The 16380-nt window shown below is 42.7% G+C and overlaps 2 protein-coding genes across 10 annotated transcripts in view; one reads left to right on the forward strand and one right to left on the reverse strand.

Moving 5' to 3' along the window:
* The window catches only part of LOC135088173 (uncharacterized protein C05D11.1-like), a 29255-nt gene extending 19677 nt beyond the window's left edge, over positions 1 to 9578 (forward strand). Inside the window, exons 13-20 of the mRNA XM_063983061.1 lie at positions 1904 to 2088; positions 2601 to 2711; positions 3192 to 3366; positions 3594 to 3689; positions 6796 to 6939; positions 7611 to 7768; positions 8744 to 8893; positions 9188 to 9578. Coding sequence (XP_063839131.1) covers positions 1904 to 2088; positions 2601 to 2711; positions 3192 to 3366; positions 3594 to 3689; positions 6796 to 6939; positions 7611 to 7768; positions 8744 to 8893; positions 9188 to 9245 — 1077 coding nt within the window. The 3' untranslated portion in view covers positions 9246 to 9578. The remainder of the gene's footprint in view (positions 1 to 1903; positions 2089 to 2600; positions 2712 to 3191; positions 3367 to 3593; positions 3690 to 6795; positions 6940 to 7610; positions 7769 to 8743; positions 8894 to 9187) is intronic.
* Positions 9568 to 16380, reverse strand: part of LOC135087952 (protein ultraspiracle homolog) — a 70405-nt gene continuing 63592 nt past the window's right edge. For all 9 annotated transcript variants that reach the window (XM_063982817.1, XM_063982815.1, XM_063982812.1 and 6 more), the window contains 3 exons: positions 16035 to 16184; positions 14879 to 14928; positions 9568 to 14430 (listed from right to left, as the gene is read on the reverse strand). In XM_063982817.1, coding sequence (XP_063838887.1) covers positions 14209 to 14430; positions 14879 to 14928; positions 16035 to 16184 — 422 coding nt within the window. In that variant the 3' untranslated portion in view covers positions 9568 to 14208. The remainder of the gene's footprint in view (positions 14431 to 14878; positions 14929 to 16034; positions 16185 to 16380) is intronic.

Here is a 16380-nt window from a genome sequence, read left to right on the forward strand (position 1 = left end):
TTTATCGTAGCTGAATAATCTGCACATATTCTAACTGACCCATTTTTCTTAAGCACAGGCACGATTGGAGATGCATATTCTGAATGTTCCACCGGTTTTAAAATACCTAACTTTACTAGACGGTCTAGTTCTTTATCTACTTTATCTCGTAAAGCGAAAGCTACTGGCCGCGCTTTAAAAAAAAATGATTTCGAATCTGGCTTTAGTTGTAGCTTGACTTTATATTTATTAAAGGCTCCTAATGAGTCTGAAAAAACCTCAGGAAATTGTGATTGCAATTCTTGAACAACTGTACTCGAGTTAGTGACAAAATTACACGGAATCAATTCCAGTTTAAAACTCGAAATAAAATCTCTGCCTAGTAACGGCGGGCCCCCATTACATATAACATAAATAGCGAGAATGCGAGTCTGTTGCATATAAGTAACTGGTAATCGAACATAACCTAAACACGTCATTTTATTACCTGTATAAGTAAATAACTTTTCGTCCGCGGGTAGCAATGGCTGATTTTTAAAATGAGAGTTATACATTTTTTCTGATATCACCGTGACAGCAGATCCACTATCTATTTCAAATCGCAATTGCATTCCATTTATTGTTACCATTTCCGTCATTGGTTCACCAGTTACTGAGCGAATATTAAATAATTCCTTACCGTCATCATCGTCACTCACATCCTCCGTTGAAATAAAATTCACTTTCGTGCACATTTTTCGTAGGTGACCCTTTACGTTACATTTTCTACACTTATAATTAGCAAATCGACACTGAGATGACTCATGATTTGAACGACCGCACACTAAGCACTTCACATCCGAACGAACGTTATTCTTGGGTTTCGAGGAACTATTCACTATCTTAAAAACCGTTTCTTGAAGTGGAGCGGCTGACGCTGATGCAGCTCCTGCGCGAGCACAGTGTATGCTCTCCGCCAGCTCGACCGCCTTCGCCAATGACAGCCCGTCCATGTCCTGCGCGAACAGCTTCTCGCGTTCAGGACCTGCTACCATCCCCATGACGAATCGGTCGCGGAGTGCCTCTTCCACATCTTTAAATCCGCAGTGCGCCGTTAGCCCACGTAACCTCGCAGCCCATTGGGGATGCGATTCGCCGTGTTGCTGCGTTGCTGCGTAGAATTTGTACCGCTCGCTGAAGCCACATCGTTTAGGTGTGAAATGTCCATCCAACAGGTTGATGATCTGTCCATATGGTAAATCTTGAAGTTCTTTTGGCAACGCCAAGTCCGCTGCCAGCTTGAATGTGCCATCCGCCAGTGCACTCAGCAATATCGCTCGCCTTTTTATTCCCGACGTATCATTTTTCGCATCGATATCATTTGCGATGAACCACTGTGATATTCTACTTTTGTACGTTTTCCAATCTTGCACATTGTGGTCAAACGTTGATAAAATGCCAAAATTAGACATGCTTTAACGGCCGTTTTTATTTTGTGTAAACGTGGGTAATCTGTCGCCAGTGTTAAGTCCGTTACGAGGGATACGAGTGAAACGCTTGCTTGCTATTAGCACACTGTTTATTCTATCAAAAAGGACGGTGGGCGCAGCCACCGTATACATGCGTACATACGTAGCTATAACTACATAACAAATACAATGTTTAAATTACTCTATTTATATTGCACGCTTGTTGTAATTTTCGCTTTCACAAATTCAAATTCAATAATTTATTTGCTAGAATACATAATTACATGCAAAGCAGAACTTATAGCTAATATGATTCCCATGTATTCAGCCTGCAAGCAGACGTACAAACATGTTCTTTCATCTGCAAAGCCATTGATAGATATTCTCGATATTTGAATCTCGTTACTAAAACGTCCGTGCGTAGATTTTATTTAAATAAAGGTGCTAAATAACCAAATTATAATCTACACCTTCAGGTCCGTCGCAACGGCCACAAGATGGTATACGACACACTGCGTGACCTACTCTACTGTAAGGACAGTAACGTGCACTGGTGCTCCGTGCTACGTCAGCTCAAGTTCCTCAAGGAGCTGGTGGAGCAACTCAACGCGGGTGGAGACGCCGCTTCAGCTGCCCTCCGCGACGCTAAGGAGACCTTCAAGTAAGTACATTTACTGCAGCTCCGAACTGGCGAGGCGCGGTGAAGAGACCAGTAAGAAAATCAAACCTAATTTTTTATGTCATACGGTTGGAAATCACAATGTCATAGTTGGAAATTAGCAAACCGCTCGCGCCGAGCGCCGTGCGTGACGCTTTCACGCTCCGTCCGTTGACCCCTTTAGCTACGCAAAAAAACACATACCTATTTGTACTACGTGGGCGAACGGATCGAACTAGCATTTCTCGAATCGGCAATCCGACGCTGATAGCGTTGGCTTTTGTTTTCCTAATTGTGCAGTCATACTATGGAGAGCGTGCGCATAGAGATCACAAAAACGTTTCTGTCACTGTCACGTGTCACATGCGCGCACCTCCATACATTTACAAGTACTTGGTATGACTGACGAAACAATTATGACGACATAAATCACCCGTGCATGTGAGCTCTTAATTCGTGTCGCCTCATATAAATTCGATGTCAAATCTAATATCTAAGGCCTCGACTCTTTGCAGGTGTATCGCGGCGCGGCCGTGGCTGCACCTGGCGACGGACTTCGACCGCTACAAGCTGCGTACGGAGCCTTGGAAACAGTTTGCGCACGAAAACGAGATCACTCCGCTAGAGTAAGTACATGTAATATTTTTTTATGAATTAAATAATAAAAATATAGGTTGTAGTATTTGTAGTTATTAAATTACCTAAAATGAACAAAATAGACCAGTAACTAGTGTTGCTGAACTAACGATAGTAAAACTATCGATAGTTTTCATCTGAAAAATCCTTATCTATCGATTGGCTTATCGATAGTATCGATACTATCGATAGCTGAAAACGAGGCAATATTATTGAATATGTGCAATACTATCGATAGACCAATCGATAGTCTTGCGATAGTTTGGCTATCGATAGTCGACTATCGATCGACAACACTACCAGGAACGTCGCAATGTTATCAGACTCCGTAACGTCGTTCTTAACGTTGCTAGACTCCGTAACGGTGTCGTAATGTTGTCACACCCTGTGATGCTTTAGTAATTTTGTCAGACTTCGTAACATTGTCGTAAGGTTGGAGAAACCCTGTAACGTTTTCGTAATTTTGACAGACCCCGGCTGTACATGGACGCGTCATTGATGTCAGACGTCAGCGGCGGCTTCGTGGTGGGCGTGGGCGGCGTGGAATCATCGTTCCTGGTGCAACTGAGCGCCGGGCCCGCCGGCCACGCCGCCGCCGCGCTCGCGCCGCTCACCGTCGCGCTCAACTACTTCACGCAGCTCGAGGTGACTCCTGTTGCGAATACTGTACTAATGAATCGGGACGCTCCTGTCGCTAGAACAACAGAGAACACTTTGTTAACACGTCTAGTTCCACTCAGTTCGCGTAAAAAATTTTAGAAGAGCATTTTAAACTTTAGAAGAGTGAAATGAAACATTTTAGCTGCAACAATACTACCACGTTACAACCGACTAAAACGTGTGAGTACCTATATTTATAGGTAGATAGATAGTCGTTCCTGGTGCAACTGAGCGCCGGGCCCGCCGGCCACGCCGCCGCCGCGCTCGCGCCGCTCACCGTCGCGCTCAACTACTTCACGCAGCTCGAGGTGACTCCCGTTGCCGCGCCGTAAGGTCGCTAGTGGTGTACGGATCTGAGACGTGGTCGCTCACTGTGGGCCTCATATCATCATCATCATCACAGGTCTTCGACCTTCTTGGCCGGTTCGGGCGTCGAGCTTGTGCTCATGGCCCGTGCTGCATCTCGACTGGCTACTGCCAGTCGGTGGTTTTGGCGTCGCTTTGGCGACGGACTGCCTGGGCTTCTACCTGGCACCACTGTCCCGCCCTCGGCGCGGTACCAGCCCACCGGGTGAGTCGACGTTGGTCGAGGCCCAGTGAACGACCAGCGAGCGGGCGGTTCCTGGATGCCAGGGAGCTCATAAGAAGGCTCAAGGTCACCTAAAGAGCGATGGAGCGTGCTATGCTCGGAGTTTCCCTGCGTGATCGAATCAGAAATGAGGAGATCCGTAGGAGAACCAGAGTGACTGACATAGCCCGCAGAATCGCAGAGTGGCAGTGGGCGGGGCACATAGTTCGAAGAGCTGATGGCCGCTGGGGCAGGAAAGTTCTTGAGTGGCGACCACGAGCTGGAAGACGTAGCGTGGGCAGGCCTCCCACTAGGTGGACCGACGATCTGGTGAAGGTCGCGGGAGGTACCTGGATGCGAGCGGCGCAGGACCGGTCTTTGTGGAAATCCTTGGGGGAGGCCTTTGTCCAGCAGTGGACGTCTTTCGGCTGAAACGAACGAAGGTCGCTAGTGGCGTGCAGCGAGCGCCGGGCCCGCCGACTGCTTCACGCGGCTCGAGCTGACTTCTGTTGCCGCGCCGTAAGGTCGCTAGTGGCGTGCATTGAGCTCCTGGTGCACAAATTGTGTGGATTCTCGTCTCTGATGCAGCTAAGCGCCGCCGCAGTTTTAAAAGATAAATCCACGCCTGCTGAAGAAAATTGAGATTTTTGTTTTGATCAGTTGCTATAACTAGTCCAATGATAAGCGAATACTGTATTAATGAACGAGCTTATAACTTCTGACGCTAGGATGGCGCCGAGCTTTATGTTAACGAGTCTCGTTCCACTCGAGGGAATCTAGCAAAACCTGTAATCGTGCATCGTCAGGTGGGATAAGTTCCTACCCGTCATGTGTATGTTACGGTCAAAGTGATAAATGTGAAAATTATGAATAATCGCCGGTTATTATGAATAATTACCGCATGATTTGGTAAATGTGATTAATATGAGGTCATTTATGTGTGTATAAAACTAAATAGGCGGCTTAGGGGTGGCCCAAGGGCCACCCCCGCCGCACCTTAACCTATTTTTCACTTTAAATTAGTGTCCGACCGAAACTAGTTTTACGACCGAAACCGAAACCGAAAACGAATTTCGGCAACGGTGTCTATTTCGGCCGAAACCGAAACCGAAACCGAAACTTTACAAGGCTCATATTTTGAGGGAAAAATAAAGAAAACGTTATTATAATCAGACAGTCTTTATTGTTTTCTCTTTAAAATGCATTAAAATTGAACTTATAAACTAGTTAAACAAAACCCCTATCTTTTCAAAAAAGCCAAAGACGTTTTCCCACGTAATACTAGGAATTGCAATAGACTAGTCCTTGAGTTCATCCCAAAAAGTACTCGTATCCAAAAAAACTGTTTCTGCATGTGTGTCCAAATCTATAATAAGCTTCCTCAAGATATTAAAGAACTGTCCTTTAATCAGTTTAAGACCACATTGCAAAAGTGGCTTGTCGCGCGATTATTCTACTCTCTCCAAGAATTTTTAAGCTATAGGAAATAATCAGCAAAAAGTATATAATACATATAAGTAACATTAATATTTCTACGATATATTTGCATGCTATTGTTGATGGCTGGATAGGTGATCATATTTTGTTATTATCGACCTTCTGTACACCCTATTCAAAGACAAATAAATATTTCTATTTCTATTTCTAAAGCGCCTTTTTACTCTAAAAGGTATCAAATTATGTTTAAAAAAAGAAAAAGAAGGATTTATAGTCTAGATTTTTTTAAATTACCCGCAATATTCAGGACATCTACATAACCCGTCCCATGGTCGGGTCTTTTACCTTAATAATTTCTCAAAACAAAATTGGTAGTACGTAAGTTAGTATCTACTGTACTTGGCACTTGGATACCTCGGTGATAAATACTAAAATGAACTTTGAAACTCTGAATCCATAATATTATCACCATGAAATGCACTATAGTCATTACTAACTACCTAACTAATGTTTGTTTACGTATAGCATTTGCGAACCAAAAAAAAATTTGTAGGTTAGATTAAACTTGATTAAACTTTTATCAGTCATATTGATATTTTTTTTATGTTTACTACCCGCTCTTATGTTATAACGACATAAAACGAGATAAAACTTACCAAATTCAAAATAAATCACTCGAAAACTCGCCACCACAACAAAACTAACAGCAAACAAACAAGCGAGCGAATCACGACATTGGCTCTGATCGAATTTATTCACTCATTCAACGCGCCGAACATGACCGATAACAGTGCGGAAGCTCCCGAATGCACATTCGGTTTCGGTCGTAGTTTCGGCAAGTTTGCCGCCGAAAACGAAACTAAACCGAAACTCGTGTTTTTACCGAAACTCAACCGAAAACGAAACCGAAACCGAACATTCGGTCGGACACTACTTTAAATCAAAACACTATGTTATAGGCATCATGGAAAAGTAATATTATGCAAGAAACATTCCAAAGTCATTATGCCAAATTATATTAATATATGATATCAAAACGTTCAAAAGTTTGGCTGTACACGAGCACGTACACAAGATGTTGTTCTCTTTTATGAAATTTGTTAGTACTAAGGTTGAATTATTAAATAATCACTGTTAAATGTGATAAATTTATCACTTTTACCGCGACTGTCTGTAATTATTCATAATAACCGGCGATTATTCATAATTTTCACATTTATCACTTTGACCGTAACATATACATACATATAGCATTCTTCGCTGTGTATGGTGCCCCACCAATAGTGTGGCTTTCATATAACACTATTGGTGGGGCACCATGATTGTGTCAGAAAAAATCTTTGTTTATGTCGCTGTAGGTGTGATTTCTTTAATGCAGAGTGTAGTAACATTATTGTGTTGTTCCCCAGGGCCCGATGTGGCGGCTGATCCGCGGCTGCGGGCTGTCGTACGGCTACGGCATCCGGCCGTCGCAGCACGAGGCGCGTCTGGCCTTCTCGCTGTACCGCGCCAACAACGCCGTCGCCGCCTACTCCAAGACTAAGGCTATCGTGGTGAGTGGACATCTATAACGCTTATAACCTTGCCAGAACAGGTGCATTACAGAACGGAACTAAATATTCTATTCAATTTCAGTCAAGAGATTAACGCCCGTATTCAAAAACAATTCTTCCTTAAGCGAAGCAGCAAATCGAACGCACAGCGTTGAATAGAGCTCTGTGATTGGTTCGTATGTCACCCTGTGCGTCCACGCGCACTGTGAGACCTTATAGTAACGTTTGTGAATACAGGCGTCTATCCTGCCAGAACGTCAAATCTATAAATCTTTTCTTGAAATTGAATTCAGTTTAGAGCTTCGTTCTGATTAAGTGTTTGACACTGTCAATCGTATGACGTACTTTTCTATGACTTGTCAAATCAACTCATATGACTAGCAAACTAGTCACCTAATTTATGTAAAAAACTCCTTTTTAAATGTTTTAATGAAAAACTAGATTTTAATGGCTTTATAATTTACTTTTGCCCATTTTCACCATCAATCCCTAATTTTTATATGTAAACAAAATTCCTGTTATTTGTTACCATAGGGGTCACTTAAAAATTAGGAATTGATGGTAGAAACAAGCATTATTCTATCTTAAAAGCTTGCCGAATGCCGACCCATGGCCTAAGCTATTCTGATCCAGTCATGTTTCATCACGTCGATCATCCACGTGGTTTCCAGGAAGAGTTCTTAGCGGGCGGCACGTTCGACGAAGAACTATTCGCGTCGGCCAAGAGCACGGCGCTGTTCGAGGTGGTGCAGACGGAGAAGTGCCCGGCCGACGTCGTGTGCCAGTCGCTGTGCAACTACGTGCGCGAGGTGCCCGCCACCTACACGCGGTAAGCTGACAGTTTACGTGTTTTTAGGGTTCCGTAGTCCTGACAAGGAACCCTTATAGTTTCGTTATGTCTGTCTGTCCATCCGAGGTTTTTCTTGGAAACTATTGGCACTAGGGAGCTGTAATTTTGTGGAGGTATGTATATTAATCACGCCGACAAAACGGTAGAATAAAATTTTGAAAAAAAAAAATTTTTTAGTTAGCTCCCCTACATGTAAATTGAGGATGATTTTTTTTTCATCTTCTACCCTATCGTGTGGGGTTTCGTTGGATAGGTCTTTTTAAATGACTTAGGGGTTTCTAAGACTATTGTGTTAACAAGGACTACTACGGAACCCTACACTGCGCGTGGCACGACACGCACTTGGCCAATTTTTTTACGACAGAGACTGATATCAGACGTCAGCGGCAGCTTCGTGGTAGGTTTAGGCGGCGTAGGGTAGTCAGTAGTCACTCACAGTTTTGTGTCGGCGTCACGAAGCTCCCTGCCACCGGGGTGGTAAACGCGTAAACGCCATCTATTTGGTGTCTACCACCCCGGAGGCAAACTCGAAGGGGATAGATGGGAATCAAGGGCCATTTATATTTGTGTTGAGGGAGGCTTCACCGAGGTTATATACATCATCATCATTCAGCCTATGGCAGTTCACTTGAACGTAAACCTCTCCTAGGAACTACACAGCAGATTGTTTTATGAAGCTGCTGTCAGCTATTCTACTGAAGATATTGTTTTAAAAATATCTATGCTATCTTTGGTTTACTTGATATCCATATTATAGAGATACTCCTGATGTCCCTTCAAGATTAGATTCAAGATAAGAAACGAGGCGAGTGCAAGTTATATTTTACCACGGGACTATTTATGTAGTCGTCGGCCAAAACTATGCCAGCAGTGTACAGCTACTATAATTATGCCAATAGTCTACCGAAACATTTTAAATGAGAAATATAATATCTATAATTCCTTCCCTCCCAGTGAGCTGGTGTGCGCGATCGCAGCGGTGACGGCGGAGGAAGCGCGTGAAGCCGCGGTCCGCTGGCTGGGCTCGCTGTTCAAGCCGAGCGCCGCGCTCGCCATCGTCTGCCACCCCACTAAGGTCGCAGACATACAGACCGCCTTCGACAAGTGAGTCTTCGAACTATATCTTATCAAGCAAACAAATGGATTTTTTTTTATTAAGTTCTTGTTTCGAAGTCCTCTTATATTCGCCTTTCGAACTCCCCCTATACTTATTTCGAACTTCTATACTTCGAAAAATAACACAAAAATATAGGAATATCCTCCTATATTCATTTTTGAAGTCCTCCTATTCGAAGAGGAGTTCGTAATAAGTATGTTCCAAACTCCTATTTCTCACGCTTTTTTCTTCCCGATATTTCAAACTGCACACCAACCTGTTACTGATGTTTTATTTCTCAGGATTGGCGTGAAATTGGACGCATTTGAATCCATGGAGGCGTCCCACTTCAACAACTGAGTGCTGCTATGTAAGCATAAGTATACCTCTACCTACATTATTTATAAATACATGAACCGTATGTAATTTTATAAGTATTTTAAATAACCGGATTATTTAAATGTATAAGTATAACGAAAGATGAATATGTATAAATAACGCAGAATTTTAATCTTTTAAAGTGACTGTTTCTTGGCTGTGCCTTATTTTAAATATTGAAAAACACTATCTCCAGCTCAAAAACGCCCTTTTTGTTAATAACATTCACATAATTATTAGTGTTTAAGTAATAAATATTTACATTAATTGTAATCGCGTTTTGTGTTAAAGAAATAAAAAGCCATTTATTAAATATGATAATCATTTTAATTACCATTTATCTTAAAGCTATGTCTATACAAAAAATATAACTTAACTTAGTCAGATATTTAGTGAACATCTTTATAAATCATCTCACAACCGCTGCAACACCTGCTACATAAATTCTCAAACCCATCCATAGAATAATATCATTGTTCAACATTGTTTTAACATAAACACCGTTTTCAACAAATTAAAAGAATGTAGTGGAAACGTCTTATATTAATCAAGTTTAACAACTAGCTAGCCACTTTCGCTCGTAATGTAGATTACAGAGAATTGAGCTTTACACTACATTCTAAGCCCTGCGATAGAAGATAATATTTTATAGAATATTAACATCACGAGTGTCTAACGATATAATTTCAATTTGTAATTTTTGAAACAGGTGACCTTTATTCATTTTTAATGAAATAAAATGGTTTAATTTTTTTTTATTTCATCCATTATTAATACTGGTTAATTTTGTTAGTAATATATCATTGAAATGCGTGTTTAATGAGGTACAAAAATAAACTGGCCTTTTAGATAAGAGTGAGACATTCATTCCGCTAGTAGGCCACGTTAAACTCTTCCCACCACCCGCTACTGGTGAGATACATATATTTATAGCAATAGAATTATGTATATTATATAATTTATCCATACGAGAACATAGTTGCATTGTACACGCAGTTATATTTACAAGTTTTATAATAAAATTCTTAACATTTACTTATTAGAGAAATAAAACTATTCTCAAGTAACAATTTTAAATTATGCATTTGATATGCTTTCGCATATGATTGCATGTCAGCACCATTTTGTTGAATTTCGAGTTAACGGCTGCAATTTAAACAATACTTTTATTAAGAGTTCTATTTTTTCGAAAAGGACCATAATCTGTGCATAAATTGTATCTTCGGTAGTGCTTTGAAGGGAGTTTTGGTAATGTTAAATTATTAATTATGTGTACAATCTAACAATATTACTATTAATAATAATAATTCACTAAAGAATATCTACTTGTAGAATATAATTCTCTAATAAATGACCTAATTACATTAATATTATTAAAACTACGTAATAATTAATTAAAGAGGCGGCCCCATTTCCATTACCTAACGTTGCAAGATCATTCTCGTCAGTGGAGGAGACGCGCAGGTCTCGCACTGACACGTCGAAGCATTGTCCTTTTAAAATATTTCAGTCACATTGGGGCTTAATCAACAGACATTTCAATAGTATTGTCATCAACAATAAAAAAATAAAACGCTCCTATTAACATATTATGGCATCCGCCTTGAGTTTTGCATATACCTATTTCAGTGTAACAATACAGATGCCCCTTGAATTTTTTAAAACTCTTGTCTTTCAATATTTACAGAGATTGTCCTCTAGAGAACCATTGAATTATTCACTTTAGAAAGGCCGTAGTGTCATTTACGTACGCCGCGAAAACAATGACAGTACGTAACGAAGAAATTCAAAGTTCATATTTTTACCTGTCTTTGTACGAGCGGCAAAACAACACCTAAAAACTAACGAAGAGAAAGAAGGTACATTCAACATAATCCATTAGGTACAACGTATTTATTATTATCTTATTGTTCTCGGTATGTAAAGCATTCTAGTTAACAAAGTTAAACGATAGGTTAATGACCTATAATATGAAGTGATTGATAATTAATTATGAAATCTGACTAAGAATAAACTCGGGACAGAATCTACGTTCGATCTTAGATTCGGAAATAAAAGTCAGAGCAGCGGATATCTAAATCTTTTGTAAAATCTCGAAATAAGATATTACAAAAATAGAGCGCATTTATCTTTTTGGTTTTTACAAATAATAATTACGGTGACCTCGAATATTTTAAATGAAGTTCAACCGCAATGAGTTTATTTATACCTAAGACAATTATTATACAGTTCGTGGCCAGTTGTGTGGCTTAGTACAGAGGTGCCCGGATAATTTTATACATTTAAAAGGTGAATTTGCTGTCAACGTTATTTATTAGTCAACTGGCGGCGTCTTAAATGTAATTAATAGTGTCAGATTGTTGTCTGTAGTAGAGCATGCTAAACGCAGAGGCAGTGTTGTATTTCACATAAAGGTGTATGTTGTCCGCTGATGATGCCATACGCTATATCGATTAATAATACGATCCAGTGTTAATTGCACCAAACTGGTTTTTACAGAATGAACCCTAATCGAACTGCGTATGGTCACCATTCGCGGACGCAAGTAGCGAACGAATGAATGTATGCCAATAAATCGACAGATCGCCTAGAGATCATCTAAGGATCGACTGATGCGTAGCCACAAGTTGCAAGCGCAGCGTAACTGACGCGAGGTGTAACTCGGGGAGAGATGTAATGTATCGTACACAAGGTAACAGCATAAAGTTAATATACCTAGAGGAATAGAGCAACAAAGAACTGAGCAAGCGAGATGTCACTAGCAGCAACACTGTGTGATAAGAAGAGATGCGTGATGCCGTCGCCGTCACGTCGAACAGAACCTTTTTTGGAAATTGTGGATGTTCATGAAAAAAAGTGCTTGATTGATTTACTGTACAAAACACACAAATAAATGATATCCAGTGTCATCCAAAATCGGTTTCGTTTGACAGCTCGTGGTTGTTGCCTTATTCCGAAGGAATATTAATTTATGGGTAACACACCGAGAGCTGTGAATCGTCGAGTCGTGATATCTGAGTGGCAAGCGCAGTGTAACCGACGGGGCGCGGCCTAGAAGATGGCAGAGGCATATCGTACCCAGGTAACCGACCAACCGGTTCCTAGAGCAAGATTGTTGATCGACTTAGCGCTATGCTAAATCGAAACCGCATGATAGTTAGCCTATAAGACGTGCGGCTACCAACTCTTAGAACGTGCGGTTTGTCGACTAGTCATAGCGCTAAGTCGCAAGCGTGTTTTAACGGCGCAGTGTATTTCTGGGGTTCCGCCTAGATCTCGATGGCGTCGTCATAGCATATTCAAAGCGCAGGGTGTAATGGCTCGCCTAGAACAGAGGCGTCAATATACACAGGCAACCGACTCCTAGATCACGTTGATGGTCTACTGGTGAAACGTCGCCGACTCGTCGTAAGCGCAGCCTGTAGTCACTTCGTAGCATGGCGGAGGCGTTGGTATACACAGCACGTTGATTGTCGACTGGTGATGTCGCCGACTATGACTTGTACGGTCGTTTCCTAGAGCATGGACGAGGCGTCAATATACACAGCATGCTGATCGTCGACTGGTGATATGTCGCCGACTGACTCGTACAGTCGCTTCCTACAGCATGGCCGAGGCGTCAATACACACAGCACGTTGATTGTCGACTGGTGATATGTCGCCGACTAAGACTTGTACAGTCGCTTCTTAGAGCATGGCGGAGGCGTTGGTATACACAGCATGTTGACTTTCGACTGGTGATGTCGCCGACTAAGACTCGTACAGTCGCTTCCTAGAGCATGGACGAGGCGTCAATATACACAGCACGTTGACTTTCGACTGGTGATGTTGCCGACTAAGACTCGTACAGTCTCTATCAAGAGCATGGACGAGGCGTCAACATACACAGCACGTTGACTGTCGACTGATGATATGTCGCCGACTAAGACTTTACAGTCGCTTCCTAGAGCATGGACGAGGCGTCAATATACACAGCACGTTGATTGTCGACTGGTGACACGTAGTCGACTTGTCTTACAGTCGCTTCCTAGAGCATGGACGAGGCGTCAACATACACAGCACGTTGACTGTCGACTGGTGACATGTTGCCGACTAAGACTTGTACGGCCGCTTCCTAGAGCATGGACGAGGCGTCAACATACACAGCACGTTGACTGTCGACTGATGATATGTCGCCGACTAAGACTTTACAGTCGCTTCCTAGAGCATGGACGAGGCGTCAATATACACAGCACGTTGACTGTCGACTGATGATATGTCGCCGACTAAGACTTTACAGTCGCCTCCTACAGCATGGCCGAGGCGTCAATACACACAGCACGTTGATTGTCGACTGGTGATATGTCGCCGACTAAGACTCGTACAGTCGCTTCCTAGAGCATGGCGGAGGCGTCAATACACACAGCATTGATTGTCGACTGGTGACACGTAGTCGACTTGTCTTACAATAGCTTCCTAGAGCATGGCGGATGCGTTGGTATACACAGCACGTTGATTGTCGACTGGTGATGTCGCCGACTAAGACTCGTACAGTCGCTTCCTACAGCATGGCCGTGGCGTCAACACACACAGCACGTTGATTGTCGACTGGTGATATGACTCGTATAGTCGTTTCCTACAGCATGGCGGAGGCGTCAATACACACAGCATTGATTGTCGACTGGTGACACGTAGTCGACTTGTCTTACAGTCGCTTCTTAGAGCATGGACGAGGCGTCAATAAACACAGCACGTTGCTTGTCGACTGGTGATATGACTCGTATAGTTGTTTCCTACAGCATGGCGGAGGCGTTGGTATACACTATACACAGCACGTTGGTCGTCGACTGGTGACACGTAGCCGACTTGTCTTACAATAGCTTCCTAGAGTATGGCCGAGGCGTCAATACACACAGCATTGATCATCGACCGGTGACACGTAGTCGACTTGTCTTACAGTCGCTTCCTACAGCATGGCGGAGGCGTCGATAGGCGGCGCGTGCGTGCGCAGCGCGTCGCGGATGTAGGCGGCGATGGAGGCGTCGGCGACGAGGTGGAAGAAGAACAGGTGCTCGAAGCTCTTGAGCGAGATGGAGCGCAGCGCGGGCAGCCGCAGCAGCAGCGACGCAAAGCGGCCCTCCTCTGTGCCGCGCGAGCGCCGGCAGTACTCGTCGAGGCACGAGTACATCTGAAACAATCATAAATAAGGTATTTGATACTATCAATCGATTGACGTACTTTTTATAAGCTGTCAAAACTGCAATGGAGGGAAGTCGAACCTAATTTCGAACTCCTATGTTCTTCTGATTAATTTCGTTGCGGGTCCAATGACAGTTTAACTTTGCCCCGGGACAAACTTGACCTTCATTGGTTGGGTTTTTATGGTGGTCAAGCTGTAGATCCTGGCTACACAGGAGTTGCAGTGGTGGGAACGAGAGGTGGGAATAGTCCCGTAAAGCTGTCAAAACGTGATTCTCGTGATTCTCCCATATATTTTCTCACTATTAAGCTAATTAACAAACTTGTATTCAGTTTTTAACTAAAAATAATCCGTTTAAGATCATCATCATCATGATTACTCCTTATAGAATTTGTTTACTGAGCTAAGTGGTAAGATTGTATAAAAAATGCTGTACCTTTTCCCGCAGTACTTCGACCTCCTGACGGTTCTTCAATCCTTTTACATCTGAAATACAAATTGATAAATTAATACATATTTAAAATTGTTACGACGTAAATCGACGCTTGAGTTTTGAGGGTTTTTTCAAAATACTATGAACCTTCAAGTTTTACATCTCAGGGTTTTCACTTCGCTGAAATCTTAATCCATGAGCGGTTAAGGCTTAGGGAAAAAACATTGGTATTCAAATTGCCTGGATAAGGAATGGTAAAGAATAAGGCCCAGAACAGACGGTGAAACGCAAAACTGCAACTTTCTGATGATTCTGATGAATGAAACTGAAACCGAAAGTTTCAAACTGGTCGCGTCATGTGTGGTCTCTCAACGGACGCTATGGCAGAAACTTAGATGCAACTCAAAAGTAACTAGCAGTTGCAGTTGCGTTTTACCGTCTGTTCTGGGCCTAAGTAGTGGCAGGCCTGGCTCACTCCGCGCGGTACATCCGATAATTACCTACAGCGAAGCGCCCCGCCGGCGGGTATTATATCAGTCGAGTGTCACGCGCGCGCCCGTCAGGACGCTGGCGTGCGTTGTAGTACCTAATTCTATGATCGAAGTATTATTTAAAAATGGACATAAAGAGAAAGAAATATTGTGCGGCGTTCGGGTGTTTAAATTCGAAAATAAATCTACCGGATTTATCTTTTTTTTCGCTTCCCAAAGATGCTGAAAGGTATGTGTTGGCCATGTAGGTAATCAATAAATTCTTAGGATAGTATAGGAACCTAACCTACCATGACTACTGCTCAGAATGCGTTCGTTCGTTTCAGCCAAATGACGTCCACTGCTGGACAAAGGCCTCTCCCAAGGTTTTCCATAATGAATGCGTACTTACATACATACGTGTCATGAGGTACGTACCTCATGACATATAAGTAGATTAATTATTTTTTTCACTAGACAGCAACCCTAACAGCGTAAGAAGAGTTCAGAGGCACGCGATAGAAAGAGACAAAACTTGTAGGTGAATAAAATTGTAGGTACGTAGTGCTGTGCGAGCTGAATTCCACTTTATCGCGTCGCAGCAAGACTCGCATTTATTTAAATCGTCTTGCGGAGTAATCCTTCTGTACCTGTACTATTACTTATTCTGTGGTAGTGGCTATTCTCACCCGGGTTGAGCAGGATGATGGCCTTGAGCGCGACGTACTCGGCCTGGTCCATGCGCAGCGCGCGCATCTTCAGCGACAGCTCCGACAGCACGCGGTCGAAGATCTGCCCCACGCCCGCCTGCAGCGCCGAGTTGCGGTGCAGCGTCATGCCTGCAAACACATTCATGCGGCACACTGAACACCAGCGCCGGCCCTTCGTCACCGTGGGCCACGCCATATGCTGAGTGGGGTCCCGTTGCACTGGGCATCTTGTTTGTGAATGGGTGGCACTGCTCAGTTTTACTCTTGTTTTTATTTTATCTTCTTCCATTATTATGTGCCACTGTCATGTCATGTGTCATGTAGT

The sequence above is a fragment of the Ostrinia nubilalis genome, chromosome 3, assembly GCF_963855985.1.
Source record: "Ostrinia nubilalis chromosome 3, ilOstNubi1.1, whole genome shotgun sequence".
NCBI classification, from domain to species: domain Eukaryota; kingdom Metazoa; phylum Arthropoda; class Insecta; order Lepidoptera; family Crambidae; genus Ostrinia; species Ostrinia nubilalis.